The following is a 15,179-nucleotide window of genomic DNA, read 5'->3' as shown; positions in this document are numbered from 1 at the left end:
ATTTTTTCATCTTATCTAAAACAAAGAGACAGCTTGTCAAGTGACTTGTCAAAATAGAGACACAACAACTTTATCATTCCTATAATCCAACGTTTTTTGACCAATCAGTGAAGAAAGTGGGTTATGTTCAAACATGTTAGCAAACTATGATTCTTGATTTTTAGTACATGTGCTCAGAAATCACATTTTTGATCATCTCGTCTAGAATCTCACTTAGAATCAGCACCAAGTTCATCAGTTCTTCAAGCCACTTTCCTTGTTCTTTCAAAAAAAAAAAAATTAAAAAGAAATTGCTTCATTCTTCTTCCTTCCTGGCACAGGAGGAAAAGTTCTTTCCCATTTCTGATCTGAAGCTCCAAACAGAGGGGCCTCCACCTTTACCACAGCACTCTGGGGCCTCTTTCCCTTACTTCTTGGCAGCAAGCCCCTAGGGAGGACTGCCCTATTTCAGTTACTAAGGGGGTACATACGGAATTCAGTATTAGGAAGCTCGCATTCTCTAGTATCACCTTTCTCGGCAGCACAGGGAACATTCAGGCCCCTGGAGGCCTTCCCCCTTTTGTCTTAAAAATTCAGAATTTGGGCAGAAAAGAGGGAGGTGTCATTATTTAAACTCTCATCCTTGAAGACCCCCAGCATTCTTCAAAGATCACAGAGAGGGGTTCTGCGATTCTTTTCACAAATTCTTTCTCTGTTGAAGGATTTAACTCATCTTAACCCTTATTCTTAATAGAAAAGACATAAGCAATAAAATTTTTATTCCCACTTAGTCAGCCTTATACAAAGAGTCCAAAGCAATGGTTCCTTTCCCAGTCACCACACTGCACCAAACCAAGCTCTGAGACACTTTCGACCTGCCTACTTTTTTGTAAGCCTCAGCTTATTTTGTGTTTTAACCCTCCAGCGTGACATTCACACACATTCACTCTTGCTTGCACACCCTTACTTTCTGTCTTTTAAAAATGCCCCTATAAAAACTTGAGTCATCAGAAGACCCATGGGGGTGTTCCCATCTTATCTTTCTTTAGCATCACAGTCAGATCCAAATTCTTCTGCTTCCTAATACTTTTGAGTCACTGGTCTCTGCTACATTCTCAAGAATACCTGCGTATCTTTTCTTTGACACTTTCCAGTCTAAAAACATCCAAGTTCAAATTTTCTATACTTGGCTCACGAACTTGTTTTCCTTCCAAGATCTCAGCACTTTCACTTAAACTATCAAGTCTCTCATTTTGGAAAGTATTTTGACTTAAAGTAATGGTTCTCCCAGATGCTTCCTTTCCATTCTCTATGAGATGCTGAGTGTTGTCAAAACCTTGACACTACTATATGTAAAAAAAGATAAACAACAAGGACCTACTGTATAGCATGGGGAACTATCTTCAATACTTTGTAATAATCTATAGTGGAAAAAATCTGAGAAAAGGACAGATATGTAGATACAGAAAACAGAACCACTTTGCTATGTATCTGAAACGAACACAACACTGTAAATAAACAATATTTCAATTAAAAAGAGACTGAAAAAAAAAAACCCCAACTCTTTATTTGATTTTCTATTTAACAGTTAGACCCCTGGCAGACAGGAGCTCAAAGCAAGCATACCATGACTGTGCACTCTGCCTCAGCACCAGCTTAATGGCCAGCATGAGGGATCCTCCACAACTCCCGTCAAATAATAATTCTTCATCTCTCCTTTGAGTTCACCCAAATGGGCACTGCTGCTGCTGCTAAGTCGCTTCAGTCGTGTGCGACGCTGTGCAACCCCATAGACGGCAGCTCACCAGGCTCCTCTGTCCCTGGGATTCTCCAGGCAAGAACACTGGAGTGGGTTGCCATTTCCTTCTCCAATGCATGACAGTGAAAAGTGAAAGTGAAGTCACTCAGTTGTGCCTGACTCTTCTCGACCCCATGGACTGCAGCCCACCAGGCTCTTCCGCCCATGGGATTTTCCAGGCAAGAGTACTGGAGTAGGGTGCCATGGCAAATGGGCACTAGTGTGACTTAACTTACTGTCTCTAATAGCGTAGCTCTAAGCTTATTCTATTAATAGGGTTTTTCCTTCTCTCAGGGGGAGGGGGATGTCTGGGGCAGGTAAGGAGACCATGAGTGGAGATATGGCCTACACTATTATACCATGCTGGGACGGATTGGGGGCAGGAGGAGAAAGGGACGAGAGAGGATGATACGGCTGGATGGCATCACTGACTCGATGGACGTGAGTCTGCGTGAACTCTGGGAGTTGGTGATGGACAGGGAGGCCTGGTGTGCTGCGATTCATGGGGTCGCAAAGAGTCAGACACGACTGAGGGACTGAACTGAACTATACCATATTCTAATCCAGAGTCTTAGACCACTATACCTCTGTGACTCATGAAACCATATTTACTACTTTCAGTGTGAATCTTAAATTCATTTGGTTTAGCAAATATACTAGGCTGAATCATGTTCCCCTAAAATTCACGAGCAATTGTGATCTGAGAATGTGGCCTTATTCAGAAGTAGAATCTTGGTAGACAAAATCAAGTTTCAGATGACAACATACTGGATTGTAAGAGGCCCTAACCCAGTGATTGGTGTCCTTAGAAGAAGAGGAAAAGACACAGAGATGGAGAAGAGAAAGTCTAGACACACACAGGAAGAACGCCACATGAATGAGGCAGATAGGAGCAATGCATTTACAAGTCAAAACCACCGAGCCCTGCCAGCAGCCACCAGCAGCCGAGGGCATGGAATAGACTCCTCTGGAGCCACCAGTAGGAACCAACCAACCCTGATGACACCCTGACTTCAGATGCCTAGCCTCCTGAACTTAGGAGAGAATAAACGTGTGTTGTTTTAAGCCACCCAGTTTGTGGTCATTTGTTGCAGCAGTTTCTAGGAAAGAAACGAATACAGTAATTCTGCTGGTAGGCCTGTACCATCTGGTAAGTTAAGCAACTAGTCTCGTGTGGCTATTTGAGCACCTGAAAAACATGGCTTACCTAAGTTGAGATGTGTTTTAGACTTTGTAAATTTTTTTAAAACATTTGGCTGCACAGCATGACTTGTGGGATCCTAGTTCCCTGACCAGGGATCAAACTCAGGCCCTGGCAGTGAAAGTACACAGTCCTAACCACTGGGCTGCCAGGAAATTCCCAAGATGTGTTTTAAGTATAAGATACATACCAGATTTCAAAGATGCGACTTTGAAAGTCTAAAGGCTTTAAAAAAAGAAGGTAAAAATTTTAATATAAAATGTTGATTACAGGTTGAAATGATAATAATTTAGATATACTGGACTAAAGAATATATATTGTTAAATTAATGTTACCAGTTTCTTCTTATGGTCCATGGAATTCTCCAGGCCAGAATACTGGAGTGGGTAGCCTATCCTTTCTCCAGTGGATCCTCCTGACCCACGAATCGAACCGGAGTCTCCTGCATTGCAGGTTCTTTACCAACTGAGCTATGAGGGAAGCCCTCAGGCTAAAGAATATATGTTGTCAAATTAATCTTACCAGTTTCTTATCTTTTAAATGTAGCTACTAAAAGCTTTAAATTCCATTATGTGGCTTGTGTTACCTTTCCACTCGAAGTGCTGCTTCAGGCTGTCTGCACTGATGACCATTGTTTCTAACTTCCTCTCCAAAGCTTTCCTCTATGATTCACAGGGAAATCTCCTTTGCTTATTTTGTTTCCCAGCCTACTGGCTTCCAAAATAAAGAGCCATTGTCTGAATTGTCATTTCTCCTCCCTTCTCTCAGGTTTAAAAGATCTACTGGATAAATTGGCTGGTCTCTTGATCACCATTTCTCTTCAGTCTTGAGAATAGCTGACATCCCTAACCAGGAGCCTATGATCCCCCCAGCCATCTTACTATTCCTACTACTCACAATTAGCTAAAGAAACCACCACTCAAAGTAAAACATGCCCATGACCCAGAAATACCCCAGAGAAACTCACCTGAGGAGACAAACAGAGGAATATTTGCAGCAGCAATGCTCAAAATAGCAACAATCTGGAAACCACTCAATAGGTAAGTGAACGACGGTATATTCATACAGTAGAGTGCAATATGAACCATAATTGCCCAAATCAAAATCTTAGAAGCAATAAGAAGTTAAAAAATCAGAGAAGGTTATATACTGTATAACTTTATTACATAAAGTTCAAAAAAGGGAACATGAAACAATATAAAGACAGACACAAAAAGACTATAAAGAAAAGTAAAGAAATGCTAACGCAAAGTATTTTTATACTTTACTTTAAATGCCAGCATCTCATATGTTCTATATGTTGACAGTCATATAGACTATCAAGGGACTTCCCTGGTGGCCCAGTGGTTAGGAATCTGCCTGCCAATGAGGGGGACACAGGTTTGATCCCTGGTCCAGGAAGGCTCCATATGCAGCAGGGCAACTACTGAGCCCATGTTCCACAACTACTGAAACCTTGCACCCTAGAGCTCGTGCTCCACAAAGAAAGAAGCCACTGCAATGAGAAGCCTGCTGCTCACCACAACTAGAGAGCGCCCACACATGGCAACAAAGCAACATAAGAACAAAATTAATTAAAATTTATAAATAAATTTAATTTATTAATGAATTGTTTTAATAAAATAAAATTTATAAATAAATATAAAAACAATAAATAAAGTTTTAAAAAGTAAAAGATACATTGTTCATAATTTTTTTCTTTTTGTTTGTAATTTTTAAGAAAAGACTATCAAGGTTGCCCTTTGAGGACTTCCTGTCTAGCCTTGTTCAGCTTCTCTCTTCAGAGTCACGGTACTGTCCTCCTCCAGTGAATATAAAAGGACTAGACAGATGCTTCACTGGGTTCCTGGGCAAGTGGCTATTCATACCTGGGTTGCAGAGTAATTAAAGTGCAGGTCTGCACATTTCCATAGCAGGGAATTAATTATTCTGGCTTAAAAGCCCTTCAATCTCCAGCTGGGTTGGAGAAAGTGAAGCTCGAGTTGGAGTCAATATGGCATTAAACAAAGAATTACAGGTGCAAAAAGACAGCAATTTAAAACCAAGATAAAAACCTCTAGAATAGGTTACTTTTGGAACATTTGAGAAACGGGAGGAATAAGACAAGGGAGAAAATCCATGGTCTGGAACACTTGTAAAAAATCTCAAAGATGAGTTTCGATGTTTTCTTCCCACATCTACATTAATTATTGACCATCCCTAGAAATCGGTTAGAATGGATGTGAAATTTGATAATATTCATCAATTTTAAATGTTTGTGTGCTTTGACCCAGAATTTTGTTCTGGGCAACTAAATTTAGAAATGATGTGGGCAAAGATAATGTATAAGGATTTCTCCATAGCATTAACTTACAACAGTGAAAAAATTAGAAATAATTTAACACCCAATAACGGGGAAAGGCAAACCAAAGCAAGCTTACTTGAAAGAACATTTGCCTTCTTCATTAAGAATGACTGATCCAAAGACTGTCTTAGGGATGAGAAAATATTATGACCCAATGTTAACAAAAACAACAGGCTATCGTGACCATGAATGCAACTATGTGAAAAGTGTGCCTGAATATGAACAAAGTCTGATCTGGTGGTTGTGTAAATATAACTCTTGTCATTGCTTCCAGTGGGGTGGGAGGGTAGGTTCAGAAAGAATATTTTCTGCACAATCCAAACTTTCAGTGTGGTTATTATATTCTCTTTACTTGATTTTTTTTTTAAAACCTACCCAACTGTTTAGTCTTTTAAAATATGTAAATGTCAGGAAAAACCCTGAAGATTCCATTGTTTAATATTTTGCCCTCCTTATCTAGATAGCATATTCAAAAGCAGAGACATTACTTTGCCGACTAAGGTCCGTCTAGTCAAGGCTATGGTTTTTCCTGTGGTCATGTATGGATGTGAGAGTTGGACTGTGAAGGTTGACCGCCAAAGAATTGATGCTTTTGAACTGCGGTGTTGGAGAAGACTCTTGAGAGTCCCTTGGACTGCAAGGAGATCCAACCAGTCCGTTCTGAAGGAGATCAACCCTGGGATTTCTTTGGAAGGAATGATGCTAAAGCTGAAACTCCAGTACTTTGGCCACCTCATGCCAAGAGTTGACTCGTTGGAAAAGACTCTGATGCTGGGAGGGATTGGGGGCAGGAGGAGAAGGGGACGACAGAGGATGAGATGGCTGAATGGCATCACTGACTCGATGGACCTGAGTCTGAGTGAACTCCGGGAGTTGGTGATGGACAGGGAGGCCTGGCGTGCTGCGATTCATGGGGTCGCAAAGAGTCGGACACGACTGAGCGACTGAACTGAACTGAAACACATTTTGCTAAATAAACACATTTCAAAAGTGTAGGGGAACACAAGTACTTTTCTTTTCCAAATAGAGCAGATTTGGTCATCAAGAGATTTGCAGCCCCCAAGTCTCTTAGACTAAGTTAACTGTGCTTGTCTAACAATTCCACTTTCTAGATCATTCTGAAATGCATCTTCCCGTGACTTGACATCTGCTTACTGAACTCAAAACACACACTCTGCAGGGTCTTTAGGACGCAGTAGTGAACAGAGCAGACACAGACCCTGCTACTTTGGAGCTTACTTCACTCCTGGGCTGGGGGTGGGAGGTGAGGGGTTAACAGTGGTCGTGTAATGTACACAGCCCTGGATGGCCTCCCTGATAGGGTGGGGCTGAGGCAGAGCTCTGAAGGAAGTAGAGAAGGAGCCACATGGCAATCTGGGAGAACAGCATTCCAGAAGGATGTACTGCACTGGGGGCCAGTTGGCTGGAGAGGCCTGAACCAACAGGAGAGCAGGTGTGGGAGGCAGGGAGGTAACCAAGAACCTCAAAGATCACAGTGAAGAGTTGGCTTTGCAATCTCTGAGAGAGGAAGCCAGGAGAGCAGTGCCCTTAACCTTCCGTGCTGACAGCAATGTTCTACATCTGCACTGTCCGTACATTAGTCGTTAACCTGGTGTGCCTATTTAAATTTATATCTATTAAAACTAAAAATTCAGTTCTTCCACTCCATGAGTTGCATTTTAAGCACTCACATGGCTAATGGCTACCCTGGACAGTGCAGTTTTAGAGTGTCAGTTTGAACTCTGGGTGGAAAATGGACTCGAGGCAGCAAGTAGGGGATGAAGCAGGGTGGGACCAGTCAGGAGACTGTGGCCATGGGAGGGAATGGTTGGATGCTGGATGACGTTTTGAAGGGAAGATTTGTTGCTGGACTGGTTGCGGGCTGTGAGGTCTTTGGCCAGAGCACCTGAAGGATGAGAGTGCCATGTTCCTGGAAGAAGAGGATGTCTTGAGGGGAGAGTGGGATGAAGCTGAAGTTCTGTTTCAGGCATGTTCACTTCAGATGCCTATAAGGCATCCTAGTGAAGATGCCAGAAGTCTGTGGAGTTGCGAAGAGAGAACTAGGCTGAAGTCACAATTTTGGAACTGTCAGTATTCTAAACTCATTCCACTGGGTGAGATCACCTAGCAGTAGCTGTAGGTGGTGAGGAGAGGTTCAAATATTGAGACTGGGGTACTCTCATGCTTAAACATGGGGGAAGTGAGGATGAGCTTGTAAAGCAGACAGAAGACAAGGCAGATGGAGAGCTAATACAGAGTGTGACCGAAAGCCAAGTGAGCAGTGTCAGAGAGGAGGACGTGATCAACTGGGTGAAAGGCTGATCATGAGGAAAAAGCAACTGGGGAACAGACCACTGGAATCCACAACACGGAGATCACCGGTGACCTTCACAAGAAGGTTTTGACTCCCTCAGCCACAGTCGTACCTAGATTCCTGCACTAGCTTCGTGACTGAGCTCCTTTGCTTTAGTGATTCTGTCATTCACACATGCCTTCTGTACCACCGTGCTATCTTGCCTAATACTTTAACGTCTTTGGCAGGAGCAGCCAAACTCTAGTGAGCAGGTAAGAATCACCTGGGGGTAATGAGGTCCCAAGACACAGTGCCTCAGTAGACGGAGGAAGACCCAGAAACTGTATTTTTAAACAGCAGCCAAAATAATGGTTACCAACCACGGTAACCAAAGGACAAAGTTCAAACTCCTTAGCAAGGCAAACAAAACTGTTCCAAATGTAGTCCCAAACTTTCTGACAAGCTCCTTCCTGTTCCCCTCTAGGCAGCACACCTCTGCTTACACAAGCCCAGACTAATAACCGTGCCTCCCCATACTGGCCGTGTTCTTCCAGATGTTACTACCCCTACATAAACTTCTCCTGTCTCCTGGAGGGCACCTTTTCTCCAGCCATGCCCAGGGAACTGACTCAGGCGTCAACGCCACTACCAGTGTGAGGCTCCACCCGGCTCCCCGACCCTGTTAAACATTTCCATACATTAGCACATCATCTGCCAACTATGCTGCCACCATCGCCACCAACTCCAGGAGGCTGCCATGGTAGAGACGGCCTCTTCTTCATCTCGGCGCTGCCAATAGGCAGTTGACACTGGATCACCATGGCTGACTGCTGGCCTGACACCCAGGCACGCTGGCCAAGTGCTCTAAGAGTCAAAATGCTGCTGCTGTAAAGTGCTGGGAAAGTCAGGAACAGCTCTGTCTACCGGGGACTTGAAGGATGGATGGAACTCAGAGAGAGGGAAGGGGAAGAGGGACAAGTGGACTCCCAGACAGGACTGATGACGGAAAGGGGGCACAATCAACATTCCTTCTCTACTAAGACGGACAGAGACTCAATGTTACAAGCAACACCTGAAATCTACAAATTATGGTTCCAAATAAATATTTTTGACTTCTTTCTCAAAAGATGTATCAAAAAAAAAAAAAAAAAAAAAACCCCAAACAGAACCTTATCCTTCACAACGTGTTGGCTGGATCTAGTAAGCACCTTACCCCCTTTGATACAACGAACAGACCCAAAGCTCTAAATCTTGATTCACACACTAAATCCTTACTCCAGCTTCTCAGCTTTTATTTTTCTCACAAAAGGGTATGAGGGGCAGTATATGGTAGATTGGCACAATTCTCTTACCTATAAACCCCCAAAAAACTCAATGACCACCTCTTGCTAATGGAGGGCCCTAAAGGGTTCCCATGGTACCCAAAGGACTCTGTCCTATGCAAAGCTGCTCTGTGAACGAGTTTCTGCCACCTCACCAGTTCTAAACCCCCCAAGAGCACCCAGTCAGTATTTTAGTACGTATCTCCTCAAAAATTTTAAGAATAACCCAGAACCTGGTGCTTCCCTGAATCCTTGAGGGCAACCAACTATTGAGTATTGATGCATTAGAATTTATACAGTAGTTTTAATCATACATACACAATTAAAAAAAATCAATATAGTATTGGAAAAACATACAGGTGATCTAAAAGGCATTATAATTATAATGTTTTTCATGCAAAAACATCTACTTTGTACGCATGATAAAACAAAGACAAAAAACAAGAAATGCCATCCTGTTCTAAAACTCTTGATCCTTGGCATCTGGATTTTTCACTTTAGATGGGTAACTGTTATTCCTTTTATGCCCACAAACCCAGTCAGCTGACAACTGGTAACCACCTGGACTTTACTTCTGAACTGTGGATCCATGAAGTTACTTACCTGGGGGGAAATGAACTGGGGAGGCACTTGCGCCCGGAGATTAGGAGAAGAGTTCAGTGGCTGCACGGGGGTGTGCACGCCTCTCGATTGTGCTGTGCTATTTCCAAACAAACCATGATTGCCACCCTGTGAACAGAAGAGCGGCAGTGAGGCCTTTTGTTAACACGAGGAAATGCACAAAGAAACAGTTCAGGTCTCCTATCCCTCAGAAGCAGCATCCTGTGTTCCAAGGAATCACAGAACGTTGGAACTGGAAAAAGTTCCTGACCTTGGGATAGTATTCAAATTCAATCATGGGCATACCATCACCACCCTGCAGCCTGATACAAACCAAAAGGGATAAACTTAGTGAAATGTTAGAAAAAGCACTAATTTGTTGTTACTGAAAGGTAAAGGAAGTGTAACATTTATACAACTACTTCTTTTAAGATTGGGTTTACAGAATTTATTCTCAAACTATATAATCTGAGACCCATTTTGAAAGGCACTTGAGTAAAAAATGCAGGACTGTGAATAATATCAGCTGTAAAGCAATACCATGATATAACTTCTCTAAATTGGCTGATTTGATCACAAAATCAGTGCCATTCAACTGTGAGCCTGGCTCCCTGAGGACCCTACTCCCGATGTGAACACCCTTCCCTGTCTTGGGCTCTCCTTGGTCCCTTCTTTGGTAAAGGAGGAAATGTAAATCAGTCCGAGAGTGAGATAAAAGAGGAAGAAAGGGGAAAAGTGAAAAATCATTCCTGGGACACACAAAGCATTACTCACCTGTAACTTCTCATTGAAATGTATGAGTATTAGTCAAAAATTACAGCCATTCATTAGATGGACTATTATGTGGCTACTGAAATAATGGGACAGAAGTATATTTAGTTTCCTGATCTCTGAAAGCTAAGTTAAAGAAAAACAAGAAGGGCTGTATAAAAAAATGTTTTAACTCTGTAAAAAACAAAAACCAATAAAACAAGCTTAGGCCCCTGATTTCTGGAGGATCAACTGGCTGAGGCACTTCTAAGACTGTTGCAATTAGAGAGCGGGGCTACATACGATGGCCCTTGAAATCATGTTCAGTAAGACCTGACGCTGCGTTGCCCCCGTATGATACAGTTTTCTACACCATCTTCACTCAGCCTCTGCAAGTGCCAGCTCAGAGGTCATCCTCATCAAGGATATCTTCCCCCTGACCTTTTTCCTCATTTTACATTCAAATTCATTGAGCCTACCTCTATGTTTTCAAAACACCTGAAATCTCTTTGACAGGCTCCACCATCAAATCATATTATAGTTATCTTCCACCCTGTCTTTCCACCACCAGCTTCAAATTTCCCTCTTTGTATTCCCAGAAACTCAATCAAGCCCTGGTATGTAGGATGAGCACATCATTTGCAAACATCCACGACCCACCAATTTCACACACTTGTAAAACGAACATCCCACCGAACATCATTGGTGAAGACGGCTACACCACCACTTATACCCAGTCTCTGGGCTGAGGTTGCCACCACCATTCTTATCCCTGGAATTGTGGGGATTTAGGTAATTTTACAGAAGAATTTTATAATGACATCATTAAGTTCTAGAGCACTAAAGATATTTTGATGGCTTAATGATTCAAAACAGATTAAGGGGTTGCTTCAGGGAAATTAATGAACTTAAAAGCACTGAAAATAAAAATGACTGTGAACATAAAGTAGAAATGGCAATTAAAATCTATGTATATCTCATAAAAGAAACCTGAAGATTCACCATGAATTTTTAATCTCCCAAAGGACTGTTTAAACATGAAAAGACCTTTAGTTCTAGAAACTTCAACATCTGCACCTCTCCTGTCGTACTAATCAAATCTGTCACTCTTGAGGTGAAATGGCTCAGCTCTAACTTTTCTGAGACCCTAGCAGTCAGGAGCTTAGCTCCTATAATGAAAACAGGAAACACTTATTTTGCTCAGACTATTCTGCTAAGATGGTTCTTACACTTTATTATCAAATAATGACTTAGTTAATAGATGTCAATTATTCATGGAGGGGAGGGTCTTTGGATGGTGGGGTTTCTGACAGCTAAACCCCAGACCTATGTTTTATAAGGCTCCCAACCTGCTTTGTAGGGGTTATTTTAAATCTCAGCCTTTCTGGTAAGAGGTATTAGTTTTTTTTAGTTTTTGTAAAATCAATCCCTACTTTCCTATTCCTAGTAGAAAGAGCCCATTCTACTCCCACCAAAGGTTTTAGGTTTCCATGATCAAGTGTCTCGTAAGCCACACCAAGCACTCTGATGGATAATAACAAAGGTAAGTCAACATAAGTTTATACAAAAAAATACCTTCTCTTTCTTCTTAAAAACAAAACCCTTTTTAGATCATTTTCATTCATTATTAACTGTTAAATCTTCCTTTTTTGGGGCAGGGGGGCCACACAGCTTGTGTGATCTCAGTTCCCTAACCAAGGACTGAACCCAGGCCTCAATCATGAAAACCCAGAATTCTAACCACTAGGCAACCAGGAAACTCCCACCTTCTCTCTCTTTTTAATGAATTTATTTCCAGTACCTCTTGAAAAGAAACAAAGTCTGGCAGCATAAGACCCATGTTTCTGCACAAAGTGAAGCACTGGGACCATTTTTTAATATGGAACCTTGGCATTATAAGTTGGTCATCTTCTTGGCTCAGAAGTAGCTATTTTGCACAGTAATGTATAGAATGGTAATCATACAAATTCAATCTTTTTAAAAACTATATTTTGAGATTAGGAAAACTGGTATCAAAAGCTTTATATATTTCTAAAAGTTCACTGCTGTGTGTGAGACTTTTATGATGACCTGAACCTACTAATTATTGGTGATATTTGCCCCAACTACAGTGGTTTAACTTAGAAAGGTATATAAATTAAAAACAAGGCTATTAAGCTGATCGAAATCTTCTGTGATTTGAATAAAACTCTTAAATTTCAAATTATGCAGTATATTGCATACTTTTCATGAAACTCCTCATGAAAACAGTATTAAAAAAACATAACCTTATTTGGATAGAACATGTATATAGCAACTTGGTTTACAATGGACTTAAAAAACTGAAGAGGAATGACCTTTTTTAAGAGTCCAGTGCACAGCAAGTTTGGTCACTTACATTAAAGTTTATGTACTAAAAGTATCTGATAATCAGGTGGTCCTGGGAGTATATTTATAATCACCATTCACCAACAGTGTGAAGACTATGTTATATTTTCTATAACTCAACCCAAAGAGCCCTCCTCCCCACCAAAACTGATACAACTGTTCCTCTCTGTTTAGATAAACAATACAGAGCCACCACGTCCTCTGTGGAAATGTTAAGAAAAAGAATGAAATATAAAGGAAGAAAACAAAAAATTACCTGTAACTCCCAACCCAGAGTTAACCAATTTGAACACATGGACATAATATGATCCATTTTTTAAAATGTGCTAAGGCAACAATCAGTGTAACATGCTAAGGCAACAATGAGTGTATGAAGGATCTACATGGAGTCTGAGGACTATGGAGTAAGAAGTGTTTTATACCAGCTTTTCATTTATATATGAAAGTCATCATGGGAAAACAGAATGGCTACAACTGATAATTAAATGTCTTTCCATGATATCCAGAGGTGAAGGCCAGAAGGGCAGCTAAATAGTCATGGAAATAAGGCTAGGAAAATACTGCTGGAGTCACTGTCACGAAAGAATTGTCCCCAGATTTCTGGTTTTCTCCACAAAAACTACAACAGAGCTACTGCAAGGTGACAGACAGAGGCCGGCTGCATCCGCTCAAGCCTGCAAAAGCAAAGAGGCATTACTACGCCGGCCGTGACAGGCCTGTTTCTACTGCACAGCCTTCCTTGGAGGACTGGCAGATCCAGCTCTAGGAAAGGTGCTACTCTAGCCTGAATCAAACACTGGGCAGCATGCGGTCTTCTTAAAGCTTCATTATGTGAGATATAAATTACCTTTGTCTGAGCAATTTTATATCCGAAGACACTGCATTTCTAAGCTGCCATAACCCTCAAATATTTAATCTTATTAGTTCTGGTGCTATTTTTTAATTAGCAATTACATTAGATTGAAAAGACATCAAAGGTAGTACTTGCCATTCAATCTAATGTTCAAAATGGCAAATATGTCACTAAATTAGATAGAAGGTACCTGTACAGCCTCTTTAACATTTTCCTAAGCAAGCAACTCACTAACTTATGAAGCGTGAACTTATGACCAAAAATGGGAAGACAAAAGAAACAGATTTAAAATAAAAGCCATGTTGAGAAACATGAAGAGAGATGGGTTCTATGGGCTGAAAGAGCTAAATAAAAAGCCTAGACTTAATATCATTCTGTGCATTCAGTAATCAACAAATTTCCCAAGACAGACAAATGATGCAATAAACTGCAGACCAGGGCCAAGGCGAGGCCACGGCCAAGCAGTTATAAATTTGAGAGGCCTCCTTACTTGTCTAGCAGCGAAGTTTTGGGGGTTGAGCCCTGTGCCGATTGCTCCAAGGCTGACGTTGGGTAGTGTGGAACCAGAGGGAGACAGCTTGTAGCTGGGAGAAGGGGAGAAAGGAGAGCAGGGAGCCTCATCCCCAAGGCACCCATCTTGATTGGAGAAAGGCAAAGTCAGCTGAAAAGTAGTAGCAGTTAGCCAATCGCAATGAGTGTTGGTTAGTGAAGCAACAGAATGCAAGAAGGGAAAAGAGAGACACCAGGAACAAACAAAGTTAGAGTGTATTAGCAGTAAACGAGGATAGAATTTGGATCTGATCATCACCATCATACTTTGCCCAACAGACACCATCTGTCATCCTCTGCTATAGATTCGTATCCTCTAAGTTAGTAACACATTCTGTCCATTGCACTACGATAAAAATTGCCAGACACTTTAGTTTCAGGGATCTAATATTGATGACTCTAACTATGTGGCTGCTGAAACAGAAGCCAAAGTCATCTTCTTATGAATATGTCTGCTGTTTGGACCAGCATCAGTGGTTTCAAAAACGTGCCAAATCTACAAATTTTGGTTTTAACTGCCTTCTGAAGACCAGGAATATCACAAGTTGGTATTCTGAAACAAGTAACGACCTCCTCCATTAGAAATGTTAAAAATCCAAACAGATAGGTATAAATGACTTGTTTAAAGCAGGTAGTTGAGAATTTGAACAGGATATGATCATAACTAAAAACAGATCATTAAGGAAATGGAGAAAGAAGACAACAGAGTTTTTTTTAGGAATAGCAAAGGAAAAAGTTTTGGGTCATCTTGACAAAACTAAAAGGCAAGGCCTTAGGAGACCTAGAGTATTTGCACAAGATTCAAAATTTAATTTGCAATTGAACAGTAGCAGGAAAAAGAATTCAGGATAACTCTGTCTCTAGAATTTCTTTTATATGTTTTCAGTGTGCATTTCCCACACTATAGTCAGACCGCACCCCCCTCAAACTTCATAAACTCCCCAAAACTCAGACCTTGTTCATAGTACTTGCATTCTAAAGACAGATGGTTCTAGCTGCTGCCTAATCACCTGTCAACATCAACTATTTTCATGTCACCGTTCAAATGCAGGTGATGCTTGTGTTGTTTTTTTTCCCCATGCAGTTCAGTAATTCTATGCTTCCTTCTGGAATTAAATATGAA

The 15,179-nt window shown here is 41.3% G+C and overlaps 1 protein-coding gene across 2 annotated transcripts in view; it reads right to left on the bottom strand.

Annotated features, from left to right (window-relative positions):
* TNRC6B (trinucleotide repeat containing adaptor 6B) overlaps window positions 1-15,179 on the bottom strand; it is a 250,363-nt gene that overhangs the window by 21,788 nt on the left and 213,396 nt on the right. For both annotated transcript variants that reach the window (XM_069586058.1, XM_069586059.1), the window contains one exon: window positions 9,541-9,666. In XM_069586058.1, coding sequence (XP_069442159.1) covers window positions 9,541-9,666 — 126 coding nt within the window. The remainder of the gene's footprint in view (window positions 1-9,540; window positions 9,667-15,179) is intronic.

Source organism: Ovis canadensis, chromosome 3, assembly GCF_042477335.2.
Source record: "Ovis canadensis isolate MfBH-ARS-UI-01 breed Bighorn chromosome 3, ARS-UI_OviCan_v2, whole genome shotgun sequence".
Lineage (NCBI taxonomy): Eukaryota > Metazoa > Chordata > Mammalia > Artiodactyla > Bovidae > Ovis > Ovis canadensis.
Note: the sequence above shows the minus strand (reverse complement) of the source record. Positions and strands in the feature narration are given on the sequence as shown.